This window comes from Scyliorhinus canicula, chromosome 4 (genome assembly GCF_902713615.1).
Source record: "Scyliorhinus canicula chromosome 4, sScyCan1.1, whole genome shotgun sequence".
Taxonomy (NCBI): Eukaryota; Metazoa; Chordata; class Chondrichthyes; order Carcharhiniformes; family Scyliorhinidae; genus Scyliorhinus; species Scyliorhinus canicula.
Window position 1 is genome coordinate 33,613,191 of NC_052149.1, and position 16,744 is coordinate 33,629,934.

General features: G+C 47.2%; 1 protein-coding gene across 3 annotated transcripts in view; it reads left to right on the forward strand.

The window, feature by feature from the left end:
* Window positions 1-3,459: 3,459 nt before the first annotated feature.
* LOC119964465 (lysine-specific demethylase 4A-like) overlaps window positions 3,460-16,744 on the forward strand; it is a 76,881-nt gene continuing 63,596 nt past the window's right edge. The window contains exons 1-3 of one of the 3 annotated variants that reach the window (XM_038794006.1): window positions 3,460-3,577; window positions 6,127-6,283; window positions 13,738-13,913. In XM_038794006.1, coding sequence (XP_038649934.1) covers window positions 6,146-6,283; window positions 13,738-13,913 — 314 coding nt within the window. In that variant the 5' untranslated portion in view covers window positions 3,460-3,577; window positions 6,127-6,145. Of the gene's footprint in view, window positions 3,578-3,607; window positions 4,024-6,126; window positions 6,284-13,737; window positions 13,914-16,744 lie in introns of those variants that run through there. The other 2 variants (XM_038794005.1, XM_038794007.1) reach the window with 2 other exon arrangements.

Genomic DNA, 16,744 nt, shown 5'->3' on the forward strand with positions numbered 1-16,744 from the left:
GGTGGTCCGATTGCAGCCAGAAACCACATTCCCCAGCCACCCACTCCGTCCACTTTCCGAGCCGGAGTCTCCAGTTGATTCAACTTCCAACCACACAACCGTGCCGTCACCAAGAACTGATTTCTGCCTCTGACTTCACCTGTGCCACAACTTGTCTGCTGCTGAAACCCTTATTCCTATCTTTACATACCAATCAGGAGCATGCCACTCGGCCCCTCGAGCCTGCTCTGCCATTCAATAAGACCTGATTGTTACAACTGCCTACCTCCAATAATCTTTCACCCCCTTGTTAATCAGGAATCGGTCTACTTCTGCCTTAAAAAGATATTCAAAGACACTGACTTAACCACCTTTTGAGGAAGAGCATTTCAAAGGCTCACAACCTTCAAAAATGTTTTTTCCTGGGGACAGCACGGTGGCACAGTGGGTTAGCCCTGATGCCTCACGGCGCCGAGGTCCCGGGTTCGATCCCGGCTCTGGGTCACTGCCCGTGTGGAGTTTGCACATTCTCCCCATGTTTGCGTGCGTTTCGCCCCCACAGCTAAAGATGTGCAGGTGAGGAGGATTGGCCACGCTAAATTGCCCCTTAATTGGAAAAAATGAATTGGGTACTCTAAATTTATAAAGAAAAAAAAACTTTCTCTGAACGGCTCCCAATGTATTTACATTTTTCCTTAAATAAGGAGACCAATACTGTACACAGTTCTCCAGATGTGATCTCACCAATGTCCTGCATAGCTGAAGCATAACCTCCATATTCCTTTATTCAATTCCCCTGGCAATAAACAACAACTTTCTATTAGCTTCTAATTACTTGCTGCACTTGTATACTTGCCTTTTGCGATTCATACACTAAGCCATCTGCACTGAAGAGCTCTGCAATCTTTCACCATTCAATGTGCTATTTTATTCTTCCTGCCAAAATGAACAACTTCACATTTTCCCACATTATACTCCATTTGTCAGATCTTCCCCACTCACCTAACCAAGATCCTCCATTGTTACCTCTAGACTTGACTGCTACATTGCCCTCTGGGTTGGCACCCGGTGGAAACCCATGCAGACACGGGGAGAACGTGCAGGCTCCTCACAGACGGCATCTTCGGTCTGTGTTCATTCAGGACCCTGACCTTCCTGTTGCTTGCCATTTTAACAAAAGACCCTGCTCCCATGCCCACATGTCTGTTCTTGGCCTGCTGCAATGTTCCAGTGAAGCTCAATACAAACTGGAGGAACAACATCTCATCTTCCAGTTAGGCACGCTACAGCCTTCCAGCCTGAACATCAAATTTAACCATGATGTGGAGATGCCGGCGTTGGACTGGGGTGAGCACTGTAAGAAGTCTTACAGCACCAGGTTAAAGTCCAACAGGTTTGTTTCAAACACTAGCTTTCGGAGCACTGCTCAAATTTAACAACTTCAGATGAAAAGCTCTACCCCACCTTGACACATTTGTCTTCATCCCATTTCATTTTAACTGTCTTTTACCATTTATTTCTTTATATTTAATTCCCCCCCCCCCCAATCGTATCCACCTTTCCTTCACCTTTCTCCTCTTTGCTTCCCCTTCCCCTCCTCCCACATCTACAGTTCATCCTCTGATGTTAGTTTCCCTGCTGTTTGACCTTTTGTTCTCTCTGGGGACTGCCATGAGCACTCTTTCCCCTTGGTACCTGTGGCCATTAACATCTGGTTTCCCTGGGTTTCTGTGGCTGTGACTCATCTTTCACTCTCACTCCACAGTATAAATAATTCCCACTTTCTCTGTCTGTTAGCTTTGACAATGAGTCAATGGACTCGAAATGTTAGCTCTTTTCTCTCCCTACAGCAGATGCTGCCAGACCAGCTGAGATTTTCCAGCATTTTCTCTTTCCTCACAGGCAGTGACCCAGTGGAGAATCGAACCTGGGACCCTGGCGCTGTGAAGCCACAATGCTAGCTACTTGTGCTACCATGCTGGAGAAGGTAGTCAAGAAGGCATACGGCATGCTTGCCTTCATTGGCTGGGGCATTGAATATAAAAATTGGCAAGTCATATTGCAGCTGTATAGAACCTTAGTTGGGCCACACTTGGGAGTACAGTGTTCAATTCTGGTCGCCACACTACCAGAAGGATGTGGAGGCTTTAGAGAGGGTGCAGAAGAGATTTACCAGGATGTTGCCTGATATGGAGGGCATTAGCTATGAGGAGAGGTTGAATAAACTTGGTTTGTTCTCACTGGAACGAAGGATGTTGAGGGGCGACATGATAGAGGTCTACAAAATTATATGGGGCATAGACAGAGTGGATAGCCATAGACTTTTTCCCAGGGTAGAGGTGTCAATTACTAGGGGGCATCGGTTTAAGGTGCGAGGGGCAAGGTTTAGAGGAGATATTCGAGGTAAGTTTTTTTACATAGAGTGTAGTGGGTGCCTGGAACTTGCTGCCAGAGGAGGTGGTGGAAGCAGGGACGATAGTGACGTTTAAGGGACATCTTGACATACATGGATAGGATGGGAATAGAGGGATACAGACCCCGGAAGTGTAGAAGATTTTAATTCAGACGGGCAGCATGGTCGGCGCAGGCTTGGAGGGCCGAAGGGCCTGTTCCTGTGTTGTACTTTACTTTGTTCTTTGATATCTTCCTATGTGGAGATAACTCTCCTGATGACTTCCTATGTGGAGATATTTCTCCTGATGTCTTCCTATGTGGACATGATGTGGAGATGCCGGCGTTGGACTGGGGTGAGCACACTAAGAGGTCTTACAACACCAGGTTAAGGTACACCTGAGGAAGGAGCAGTGCTCCAAAAGCTCGTGTTTGAAACAAACCTGTTGAACTTTAACCTGATGTTGTCAGACTTCTTACTCTGTTCCTATGTGGAGATATTTCTCTTGATGTCTTCCTATGTGGAGATATCTCTCCTAATATTTCCCTATGTGGACATATCTGTCCTGGTGTCTTCCTCTGGGGCTCAGTGTCACATTTCACTGCCGGCAGCGCTTTATAAGTTGTTGTTTGACAGGTGCTGATTAGCAGCTAGTGGGGGTTAGAGGGAGGGCCAGCTGACTGGTTGACGGCAGTAGACCTATCTCCGATTGGGTGGGTGGTGTGAAATGGGATGTGTTGATTGGCTAGTATCTGGAGGCGCCGATTGGCTGTCGCTGTGGGAACCGGGATGCTAATTGGCTGTTGTCGGGATGCGGGTCTCTGATTGGTGGTGGCAGTGTCTGGCGCTGATTGGCTGTTGCTGTGGGAATCTGGCTACAGATTGGCTGGTTACGGGGTGCAGGTGGCTGATTGATGGTGGAGGTGACCGGCGCTGATTGGCTGTTACTGTGGGGACCGGGTCGCTGATTGGCTGTTTTTGGTATACGGGCCGCTGAATGGTGGTGGCAGTGCCTGGCGCTGATTGGCTCTTATCGGAATACCAGGCGCTGATTGGTCTGCAACGGAACATCAGGCGTTGATTGGTTGATATCGGGAGACGGGGCGCCGAATGGCTGGTGATGATTGGAAGGAGGAGGGTCGAAATGTCATTTTTTTCCCCTCAACAAATGAAGACGGGAGACGCCGAGGAAACAGGCGACGCTCGGTAATGACGGACACCAGCCTCCGCTGATATCCTGTGAAGGATTTAAAAAAAAAGATCTCCGGGCTCGGCTCGCTGGCACCGTCCGCGTTCCATACTATTGTCGAATAGATTAATATTGATTTCCGGTTGTCGTAACTTGCGGCAACTTAACTTGCTTGAACAATGGGCTGACTGACAGGGCCGGCGGCCAATCGGGTCGACGCGCTGGCGTTGTTGTGACGTGCGCGGCGCGCGGTCCTCCAATTAGGAGGAGGCAGCGCCGAGCGAAGGGGGCGGGGATTCCGGGGGTTTGGTTGAGGCGCACGATCGGCGGCGGCCGCTGTGTCCCGAGAGGGGGAGTGGACGGGACGGCCGGCCGGACGGCGATGCGGGGGCGGCCTGCATCCTTCCCCTGAACAGTGTCGCCGGTTTCAGCTCCGTTTGGGCAAGTGAGACGCTGAGCCCAGGTGACAGCTTTTGTAACACAATAGGAGAGAAACGGGGCCCAGCCCAGCCCTCCCCCCCCCCCACCCCCCACCCGCTCCCCCAGCGGCCACAAAGGGAATTGGGGTAGCAGCAGTTTAAAGAGCAAACCGCCCGCAGCCAAGCGCCCCAGCCGTCAGCCCAGCTGATCCTCGGGCCGTGCGGCGCGGTGGGGGTCGGAGCGCGGACGGGGAAGGGGCCCAGTCCTGGAGCGAGTGGAAAGTGAAAATGAAAGCGGGCGGGGAGCGAGTGGGCGGCCCGGAGACAAAGGGAGGAACCGAGACCCCCTCCCCCAGGGTCAGGATTTGATCCTAATCCCCCCCAGAGTCACGATTTGATCCCAATCCCCCCCAGGGTCAGGGTATACCCACCAGCGTCAGGATTTAATTCCAATTCTCCCCTTCCCCCCCCCCCCCCCCCCAAACACCCCAGGGCCAGGATTTAATCTCTCTCTCTTCTCTCCCCCCCCCCCCCCCCCAGGGCTTGTTTAATACCACCCCTCGGGTGGGGTTTAACCCCTCCCCCACCCAGGGTCAGGATTTGAAACCCCCCCCATCCCCCAGGGTCAGGGTTAAATCCCTCCACTGGCAGGATTCAATTCCCCCCCCCCCCCCCCCCCCTCCCCGTGTCAGGATTTAACCCCCCCCCCCTCCCATGTCAGGATTCTCCCCCCCTCGGGTCAGGATTTAATCCCCACCCCGGGGTCAGGATTTAATCCCCACCCCGGGGTCAGGATTCAACCCCCCTCCCCCGGGGTCAGGATTCTATCTCCCCCCCCCCCCCCCCCCCGATCAGGATTTATTCCCTCCTCCCCCCACGGTCAGGATTTAATCCCCCCACCCCCAAGGTCAGGATTTAATCCCAGGATTTAATCCCCCCAGGGTCAGGATTTAATTCCCCCCCCCCCCCCCCCCCAGGTCAGGATTTAATTCCCCCTCCCCCCAGGGTCAGGATTTAATTCCCCCTCCCCCCAGGGTCAGGATTTAATTCCCCCCTCCCCCCAGGGTCAGGATTTAATTCCCCCCTCTCCCCAGGGTCAGGATTTAATCCCCCCTCCTCCCCCCCCCCCCCGGGTCAGGATTTAATCCCCCCCCCCCCCCAGGGTCAGGATTTAATCCCCCCCCCCCCCCCCAGGGTCAGGATTTAATCCCCCCCCCCCCCCCCCCCCCCCCCAGGGTCAGGATTTAATCCCCCCCCTCCCCCCAGGGTCAGGATTTAATCCCCCCCCTCCCCCCAGGGTCAGGATTTAATCCCCCCCTCCCCCCAGGGTCAGGATTTAATCCCCCCCTCCCCCCAGGGTCAGGATTTAATCCCCCCCTCCCCCCAGGGTCAGGATTTAATCCCCCCCTCCCCCCAGGGTCAGGATTTAATCCCCCCCTCCCCCCAGGGTCAGGATTTAATCCCCCCTCCCCCCATGGTCAGGTTTAATCTGCCCCCCCCCCCCCCCCCCCCCCCCCCCCCGGTCAGGATTTAGTTCTATTTCTCTCAAAATCGAAACCTACCTACTTTCTGCGCCGTTTATGCACAATGTTTTCTTTTCAATCGCAATACGTTTTCTTTGCTTCAGAATCAATGCAAAGATTAAATTTCTGTTGCAACCACTGTAGCCTTTTTGTCAGTGCATTGAATTTTCCTTGACTCCATCTTTTATATTAATGAAGATTTCTGAGCGATTTATTAATCCATTATTTATTCTTTTAATTTCCTCTGGTAATATGATTTTCTTCTGTGTGTCTGTTATTTATGGCTTCCTCCTTGAGAGAGATCAGTTATCCAGTCATATATATTTAAGATCTTATTCCTAGTTTTAAATTGTGCTGAACATTCCGAACATGCACTGATTCATTATCTAAATTGCTATCAGAATTTTCCAATAAATGTTGTTCTTGGACTTCCATCAATGTTATAGTTCCTGTACAAGTGAAATACCTTGCTATTACTTGATATGGTCAGTTGAAACTGGTAACCTTGGCTTAAAAAAAAATCTGGTAGTTTGGTTACATGCCCTTAATATTTGTAAAAGTAAGTCTCATTGCACGTTGTCTTGGGTTGTAATGTGTCAACTTGTGTAAATATTTGCATTGCAGGTGATTGAATTTGACAACCATGGCGTCAGATTCTGGAATGGCCAATCCCAGTTCTCGGATAATGACATTTTATCCTACATTAGAGGAGTTCAAAAATTTCAGCCGTTACGTTGCATATATAGAGTCACAAGGAGCCCACCGTGCTGGACTTGCAAAGGTAACATTACAAATGCACATAATTCTGTTATGTTTTCCTTTTGGGGAAAGACTTGTACTGAATTTTCAATTCCAAAACGCTATTATCCCAAGTTATGAAGCTTGTGATTGTGGCACGTTGGGGACAGATTTGAATTTTGGCAATTGCTGGCCACAAGGGCTGTATAATCCGTGCAATTGCACAAGGCCCTAAGACAGTATGCTCTTAACTTGGAACGCTCTTTCGCTATTCTAAGAAGTGGAGAATGGTTCCCAATTTGCTGATGGCAAAAAACAAATGTCCGCAAGCATTAACCAAAAGAGAGAATGATTAAATAAAAATGTCACTGTTCCAATACTCCATCTCCCTTTGTCCAACACACTGTAGTTTTTCCTTTAGATCACATTGCCTTGACAACTGGATATGAAGATTTTTTTTTTAAAGAGCTTCCTAATCATTGTAACGGCATGCCGATTAGGTGCTATGCCCAGACATGATTCAGTGGGTATGCAGTGATCTTTCAGCAATAAGATGCAAGAATCAGTTATAATCTTTATAATTGTCACAAGTAGGCTTAGATTAACACTGCAGTGAAGTTACTGTGAAAATATCCTAGTCGTCATACTCCGGCACCTGTTCTGGTACACAGAAGGACAATTCAGAATGTCCAATTCACCTAACAGCACGTCTTTCAGGACTTGTGGGAGGAAACCTGTGCACCCGGAGGAAACCCATGCAGACACTGGAAGAACGGGCAGACAGTGACCCAAGTGGGAATTGAACCTGGAACCCTGGTGCTGTGAAGCCACAGTGCCAACCCACTGCTACAGGAAGGGTGGCACGGTGGCGCAGTGCTTAGCACTGCTGCCTCACGGCACCGAGGATCCAGGTTTGATTCCCTACAAATATCGCCACCTCCAGACTCAGGGCCACCTCTACCCCCAGAGACTTGAACATAGCATCTGAGAACCCCTGCAACTTTGGACACACAAAACACGTGGACAAGATTCGCAGAAACACACACGCCTCTTGAAGTTTTCCTTCATTCCTCCACCAGTCGTACCAAATTCAACTTATGCAGGTGTGCTCAGCTCCGTCCCACCTGTATCCTAAGATACCGAAAACCCACCCCTGCCACCCGGAACAGCAACTCCCCTAGCCTTCTCTCCTGCCCACAAGCATTAATCAGGAGCACCTCACTTTTCCCCATGTTCCATTTATACCCTGAGAAACAGCCAAATTCCCTCAGGGTCTCCATGATCTTATCAAAGCTGCCTCTATCGCCAGAGCAAAAACCAATGGGGAGCGTGGGCACCCCTGCCTCATCCCCCAATTCAGCCCAAAGTACTTTGAACGCGTCCTATTTGTCTGGACACTAGCTATTGGTGTACTATATGTTGTGTTGGCTTGTGTAGGCTTGAGAGATGAACAGACACTTCCAACACAGATGAAGGTTCAATTCAGTTTTATTAACTACTTCTAACTAACTAGCACACAATGACTGTGGGTCTAAATAATGCTAACTTGAACTAGAGACCTAAGCCTTTTCCGAACCAGTTGATTCTCTCAGCACGTGTTGGGAGTCCGTGCTGGGCTGAATAAGTTCCTGTTACACTCAGACGCAGCACACAGAATGAGTGGGAACCGTGGTGCCGTCTGCCTTTATAGTGTGTGTATTCTAACTGGTAATTGGCTGCGGTGTTTGTACATGTTGATTGGTCCCTGTGTGTGTCCATCAGTGTGTGTCTGCGCCATGATATATTGGTATATATTATGACACTATACAGCAGCCAAACACAATCCACGAAACCCTGGCCAAACCTGAATCCACCCACACGTTCAACAAATATGCCCACACCACCTGGTCAGAAGTCTTGTCTGCATCCATTGCCACCATGACTTCTACCTTCTGGGCATCATAATGACATTGAGCAATCTGCATACAGTTGTCACCCCTTCACAAGCCCTTTCTGGTCCTCTCCTATCAACCCCGGAACACAGTCCTCTATCTGAGATGCTAACACCGTCGCATCTACGTGGGGTGCGGGTGCTCCCCCCTCGCCTCGTTATACATCCCCAGTAGCAGGGGGCCCAGCTCCGCACCAAACTTCTTGTAAAAGTTGACTGGAAATCCATCTGGCACTGGGGCCTTCCCCACCCCCATTGAACCTATGCAGTCCATCACCTCTCTCAGCCAAATTGTGGCCCCAACCCATGCTCCTTCTCCCCCTCCACCTGTGGGAACTCCAGCCCGTCGTAGGACCGCCTCATGCCTGCCTCGCCAGACAGAGGCTCTGACTCATACAACCTTCTTTAGAAGGCTTCAAACATCCCATTCACCCCTTCTTGGTCCAACACCACCGTGCCTCTCTCATTCCTCACCGTTCTCCCTTGTCACTATCTGCTTCCTTAGTAGGTGTGCCAAATTCCCATAACACGTATACTGCCCCTCTGGCCCTCAGCAGTTGCCCTTAAGCCTTCCCGGGGACATCAACCCAAACTCCATCTGGAGCCTCTGCCCCCTTTAATAGCCCCTCCTCTGGCGCAAGCGAATACCTCCGATCTACCCTCAAAATCACATCCATGGGCCTCGCTCTCTGCCCATTCCACCCACTCACTATGCGCCGAATAATGACAGAGATATACCCCTGACTACAGTCTTAAGTGCCTCCCACAGCGTGGCGGTTGTGACCTCCCCATATCATTCTGCTCCACATAACCTCGGAAGGCTACCCTCACCCTCTAGCACGCCTCCTCATCTGCTCTCAAGCCCACATCTAACCTCCAATGTGGACACTGGGCCTCCCCCTGAACCACCCGCAAATCCACCCAGTGCAGTGTGTGGTCAGATACCGCGATCACGGAATACTGAGTCTGTCACCCCCACCAACAGCACCTTATCCATTACACAAAAAAATCAATCTGGAGTACACCAGGTGTGCACGTGAGAAGTACGAGAACGCCACCCCAAACCTCTCGCCCACCCCCCAAAAACCCCGGTCCATGAACCCCCTCTGTTCTCTCGCCACTGCCGATATCTTCAATTACCTGGGACACAGCTGGTCCATCCTCAGCTCCAAAGCAGTCTTAAATTATCATTACCCATTATCAGCCGGTGTGTCTCCAAATCCGGCATCTTCCCGAACACCTGCCTCATAAAGTCCACGTCATCCCAATTTGGGGCATAGACGTTCACCAGGACCACAGCTTCTCATTAATTGTCATGTATCTAGCCCCCAGGGTCGGCTACAATACAGCCACTCTCCTCGCCTTCATGTCCAACCCCAGGTGGAGCACTGCCCCACCCATCCCTTCCTCCACCTCTTCTGATCTCCCAGCTTCAAATGCGTTGCCTGAAGGAACACTGCAAGTGTACAAAAATTCCTTTTTAACGTCCATACGACTTAAAAACAAAACCTTTTATCAGAAGCACATCAGGTTAAAGTCACTACTGAAAACATTTATAATTCTGAATTCACCAAATGATCAAGAGGTAGTCTTTTGATGGCAGAGAGAACAGCAGTACACCTGCTTGGTCTGGCTTCAGCTCCAACATTGAAAAATAAACTAAAACACCCTGCATCCTGCTCAAAAACAAAAGTAAAAAGCTGACAGACAGCCCAGCTCCACCCACACTCTGACATCACTGCAGTAGTAAACACCCATTTCTTTAAGGTAATCTCACTACAGATATTTATACACACCCATTTATAAACACCTATTTCGTAAAGGTACAATGACAGAGCTCTTCAGTCATACGGTTAGAAGACACTTGGCTTAAATTTATTCCAAGTAGAAGAATTATTATTTTCTTTTTTTATTATGAATTTAGGTACCCAATTCATTTTTTCCAATTAAGAGGCAATTTAGTGTGGCCAATCCGCCTACCCTGCACATCTTTGGGTTGTGGGTTGAGATCCACGCAGGCATGGGTAGAATGTGCAAGCTCCAGTTGAAGAATTATTGAAGTTATTTTTAAACTAGCAAGAGCTCTTCTCCTTAATGTAGCTTTAAAACAGCCTGCTAATCAGCTTTCTCCCTTGCAGCCTCTACTCCAGATCCATTGTTCTTCTCTTGCAGTCTCCTCTAGGTGCTGCCCATTATTAATAATAATAACCTTTTATTGTCACAAGTATGAAGTTACTGTGAAAAGCCCCTAGTCGCCACTCTCTCTCTCGGGGCTCTCTATTGACATCCTCGCTCTCTCTCGCGCTTCCCAGACTGCTTCACTATGATGCTGACATGCAGGAAATGCTAAATGATAGTATTTGGAATTTATTTTTGTTGTCCAGTAAAATGTAGGAGCCTGAAATATTCGGGGTCCCTGCAAAGTTAAACCTACAGTATTTCAAACGGTTTTTGTCTTCTAATTTAAGGAGGAATATATTTGCATTAGAGGCAGCTTCGAGAAGGTTCACAAGATTCTTGGGATGAGCGGTTGTCTTGAGAAAAGGTTGAACAGATTGGGCCTGTAGTTAACGTTTCGAAGAATGGGAGGTTATCTTACTGAAACCTGCAAGGTTCTGATGGAGTTCGACAGAGTGGATGCTGAGAGGCTGTTTTCGTTGTAAGGAAGTCTAAAAACCAGGGGGATTTCCCATTTAAGGTGGACATGAAGAGGAATTTCTTTGAGGGTCATTAATATGTGGAATTCTCTGTCCCAGTGAGCAGCGGAGGCTGCGTCCCTGAATATTTTCGTGTTGGAGTTGGATAGATTTTTGATTGATAAGAATGTCCAGGGTTAAGGGTGGGAAGGCAGGAAAGTGGCATTGAAGCCATAATTGGATCAGTCATAATGTTGAATAATTGAGCAGGATCGAGGTCCATTCGGCCTACTCATCTTTCTTATGTGAGACTATCACAGCTGCCTGTGACCTGTTCGCACACGGTGCAGCTGCATATTGGATGTTTTGCACCATGGTTAACCACTGGCCCCAGGAGTAGGTGTCTAAGTGATATACTGTTGTAATGCATACCAGGCGAGTCAGTATAATTTAGCACCACCAACAGAGATGCAGTGCAAAACTATTTCAAGTGAAATATTCGAAATGACTATTTTCCAACTTTGGTATGTCTCCAGTTTGATGAACTGTATGAAAAATAGTTCTTCAAAATGTGCCACCATGAAACTAAACTATATGGTGAATTAAGAATTTAGTTGATTTATGAAGTTAAATTAGAAATTCCCAAATCTCAAGAGTTGCTGATGACCATGGCCACTTTAGGTTAAATTTCAACTGCCATGGTAATGTGTGCAAAGGGTGGATAAGACAGTTGTTACCATCAAAGCATGTTGTGATGAGCTTAGTACTCGTGTTCTTTTATTTCCCTAGTTTTTTGTTCTAGAGTCTCTTTTATAAGGTTACTCATGCTGACCATTGACCAGAAACCTGTCTGGGCCAGCCACATAATTGTGGTTATGAGTTGGCCAGAAGTTGAATATTATGTGGTGAGTGATTAGCCACTTGGCTCCCCTAAACCTGAACACCATCTGCAAGGCAAAAGTCAAGAGTACGATGGAGTACCCCCCCATTTGCAACTCAGAAACAGATCATTTAGTACATGAAAATACACAAAAGGGCAATATAAGGTCCACAATGCAAATACATAGACACCGGCTTCGGGTGAAGCATACAGGAGTATAGTATTAATCAGGTCAGTTCATAAGAGGGTCATTTGGGTGTCTGGTAACAGTGGGGAAGAAGCTGTTTTTGAATCTGTTCGTGCTTGTTCTCAGACTTTTATATCTCCTCCCCAATGGAAGACGTTGGAAGAGTCAGTAAGCCGGGTGGGAGGTGTCTTTGATTATGCTGCCCGGTTTCCCCAGGCAGCGGGAGGTGTAGATAGAGTCAATGGATGAGAGGCAGGTTTGTGCGATGGACTGGGTGGTGTTCACGACTATCTGAAGGTTCTTGCGGTCTTAGGCCGAGCGGTTGCCATACCAGGCTGTGATGTAGCCAGATAGGATGCTTTCTATGGTACATCTGTAAAAGGTGGTAAGAGTCGATGTGGATATGCCGAATTTCCTTAGTTTCCTGAGGAAGTATACGCACTGTTGTGCTTTCTTGGTGGTAGCATCGACGTGTAGACCAGGACAGTTTTTTGGTGATATGCACTCTTAGGAATTTGGAGCTGTTAACCATCTCCACCGTGGCCCCATTGATGCAGACGGGTATGTACAGTACTTTGCTTCCTGAAGTCAATGACCAACTCTTTAGTTTTGCTGGCATTGAAGGATAGATTGTTGTCGCTGCACCACTCTACTAGGTTCTCTATCTACCCTTGAGCTGAGTGGCTCACTAAGCAATTTCAGAGGGTACCTGAGGGGAAAAATTGTTTCCTTAGTTGCAGTTCCAAGCAGCTTGGGAATGTGAAGAGTTCATTATACGGATTTCCTCCCAAAAAGTGATAGGGGGCACAGTGGTTTAGCACTGCTGCCTCACAGTGCCAGGGACCCGGGCTTGATTTTGACCTCAGGCAGAATTTGCATGTTCTCCTTGTGTCTGCGTGGATTCCCACAATCCAAAGGTGTACAGGTTGGATGGATTGGCCATGTTAAATTACCCCGAGTGTCCAAACGATTAGGTGGGGGTATAGGGGCAGGGTGGTGGCGTGGGCCTAGGTAGGGTGTTCTTTAGAGGGTCCGTGCAGACTCATTGGGTCCTTTGTACGCCGTCGGGATTCTCTGCATTTAAAAAAATATTTCCTGTAGTTTTTCAAATTTTGAAAGCTTTTATTTTGACCTTGCCATTCAAGTCTCAGAGGCCTTTGTTTAATGAGCTTTGTTATATTCAAATCTCATGTGTCAATTAAACTAATCTTGTGAAGGAACAGTTCACAATATTGGAACTCCAGGGTTCCAACTGGATGCGTATAGTGTGAAGTTATCGGTGCTGTATTGGGACTAGCTAATTAATCTATCCGTAGTAGAATAATTTGGAAAGAAGACTGGGATAAATAACTGATGGCATTCCTAATTAGGACCCTTGTGTCTAGTTCACATGTTGCTGTTCGAATGAAAATCACAGACACTTATTACGTTATACTTGATACCTATACTTTTCACTGTACCATGGTACATGTGACGATAAACAAATCTAAATGTGGGAATGTGCAAACTCTACGTGGACAGTGACCCAGAGCTGGGATCGAACCTGGGACCTCAGCGCTGTGAGACTGCAGTGCTACCTACTGCGCCACCGTGGTGCCCTTACCTGTAGCTATTTTTAAACTGTCGAGATCAGTTAAGACTTTAAAGGCATGGCAAAAGTTAGCAGCTGAATATCTGCAAGATCTTGGTCAGGAACACAGTGAGCAAAGCCACAGGAGATCTAGTGTTTTGCAATACTGTTGACTCATGTGACTTATTTCTTAAAATGCTGTATTGCACAAAACGCAACCTTTTTTGTTTCAAACATACATTTAGAAATATAGAATTGTAACTTCACCCGACTAATTCTCCTTGTCCCTAACAGGTCGTCCCTCCAAAGGAATGGAAGCCGTGTAGAAGCTACGATGACCTTGATGATCTGGTGATTCCAGCCCCTATTCAACAGGTGGTGACAGGCCAGTCAGGCCTCTTCACACAATACAACATCCAGAAGAAGCCAATCACTGTACGCGAATTCCGAAAAATTGCAAACAGTGATAAGTAAGAGAGTCTCTTTCAGTTGTTGCTTATCGTAGATTTGATAAAATCAATTTGTTAGCCCATATTAAACTAGAAGCCAACAATTTTTCTTCGTGTGCAAATTGTGTTTTTTGAAGTTTCAAATATTTAGTTTTGGGGAGATCATGTTGCATCCTAATCAAGTTTCTGACTTGAAGCTGCAGTTGTGAGTGATATATCAAACTCATGGTATTTGCCTTTCATTGTGTTCTAGCATGCCAATAATGAACAGGAGCAGTCTAAATAGTTGAGGTGATTTTCCTAGATGGCAAGGTAGCAAACGTAGATGACTGAATTGCATTTGCACCACAGAAACAGGCCGTTTGACTGACTCAACTGTGTGCAATTTGCACTTTCTCCCTGTGTCCGCATGAGTTTCCTCTGGGTGCTCTGGTTTCCTCCCACAGTCCAAAGATGTGCAGATTAGGTGGATTGGTCATGATCAATTGCCTTAGTGTCTAGTAACCAGTTGGGTTACTGGTGGCGGGGCGTGGGCCTAGGTAGGGTACTCTTTTGGAGGGTCGGTGCAGACTTGATGGGCTGAATGGCCTGCACTGCAGGAATTCTAATTTATGGTATTTATGCTCTGCACAAGCTTCCTCCCACTGTCTTTCATTTACTCCTATCTATAATCCTTCCTTTTCTTTCTGCCCCCATGTACATAACCTAACTTCCCTTAAAGGCATTCGTAGTAGTTTCCTCAACTACTCCGTGGTAGCAAATTCTAATTCCTAACGTGTTTCTCCTATAATAATTGTGTTTGAGTGGCTATTTTGTACTTTGGTCTGTAATTTTTGATTCATTTTCTGTATGTCTACTCCGTCAAACCTGTGAATAATTTGAAGACCCAGCTTCCTCCTTTCTAGAGAAAAGAGTGACAGCATATTCCAGTATCCTCTTTGTAAATCTGTTTTTCCCTTCATCAGTGTTCTATATCCTTTTTGTAATGTGGAGATCAGCACAGCATTCTTCAATGCAATCTACTGGATTAATCTGCTAATGCTAATCTGCTGGATTAGCACAGGGCTAAAGAGCTGGCTTTGAAGGCAGGCCAGCAGCACAGTTCAATTCTCGTACCAGCCTCCCCGAACAGGCGCCGCAATGTGGCGACTAGGGGCTTTTCACAGTAACTTCATTGAAGCCTACTTGTGACAAGCGCTTTTCATTTCATTTCTTCTATACAAGTTTACTGCAACTTCCTTGCTTTTAAATTCTGTTCCTCTAGAAACAAGCTCCAGTGCTTTGTTTGCATTTTATTTAGTTAGTTTGTGTTGCTACTTTTAACCTGTGGATGTGTATCCCTAGATTCTTTGGCTCCTCTACCCTATTCTTCATGCGAAGTATGTGACTGCCTTATTCCTCCTACCAAAATGTGCCACCTCTCACTTCATCTATTTGAGAGACATTTACACTTGTGTTGTTTTATAATCCTCTGCATTAACTATACCTAACTAATGCTATTTCTGCAAATTTTGAAATTGTATTTACAATTTCTGAGCTCAAATCATGTAAATGGTGAACAGCAGTGGTCCCAGCATCACTCGTCTGAAGGCCACTTCCTCATTTTTGTCAAGAGTTCTTTAAACCCCCTCGGCTCTCCTGTCCTGTAGCCAGCTGGCTATCCATTCTTCTAACTGTCTCCTCAGTGTTTTTTTTTCTTTCTTTTTAAATTCAGAGTACCCAATTATTTTTTTTTCCAATTAAGGAGCAATTTAGTGTGGCCAATTCACCTAACCAATACATTGTTTTGGGTTGCGGGGGTGAAACCTACGCAGACACTGGGAGAATGTGCAAACTCCACACGGACAGTGACCCAGGGCTGGGATTCGATCCCGGGTCCTCAGTGCCATAGTCCCAGTGCTAACCACTGCGCCACCGTGCTGCCCTTCCGTCTCCTCAGTTAATGTGCTGTCATTATAAAATGAACTGGAGGAAGTTATAATTATATATAATCACTTATCATCACAAGTAGGCTTCAATATGGTTACTGTGAAAAGCCCCTAGTCGCCATGTTCTGGCGCCTGTTCGGGGAGGCCGGCATGGGGCATTGTTCTGCATTACAAGCCAGCTGTTTAGCCCACTGTGCTAAACCAGCCCCTAGTTGTGGTAATGTCACTGGGCTGGTAATCCAGAGGCCCAGATTAATGTTTTGGGTTCAAATCCTATCACAGAACTTGGAATTTAAATACAGTTAATGAATAAATCTGGAATTGAAAGGTAGTTTCAGAAATGGTGACCATGCAACCATCATCAATTGTCATTAAAACCCATCTGGTCCATAATGTCCATTTAGGAAGGCGATCTGCTTCCTTACCCGGTCTGGCCTATAGATTCACAGCAATATAATTAACTGAACTCTGAAATGGCCGAGCAAGCTACCCCGCTGTGGTTTGAAGACTTGAAAATGTCAAAGTATTTCTTGGAGGAGTTCAGGCTAGATTAAGGAATTTGTTCAAAGATCTCAAATTATTTTTTAAAAATAAATTTAGAGTACCCAATTAATGTTTTCCAATTAAGGGGTAATTTAGCGTGGCCAATCCACCTACCCTGCACATCTTTGCGAAACCCACGCAAACACGGGGAGAATGTGCAAACTCCACACGGACAGTGACCCAGAGTTGGGATCAAACCTGGGACCTCAGCGCCGTGAGGCAGCAGGGCTAACCCACTGCGCCACCGTGCTGCCCTAAAGATCTCAAATTCAAAGAGTACTTGAAATTGCTGCTCCTCTAAGCTTCCTTGAAGCAAGTTAAAGCAATACCAATTGAATTGAACCTCAGCAGTCAAAGTCCTGGAGTTAATATTATTTGAAT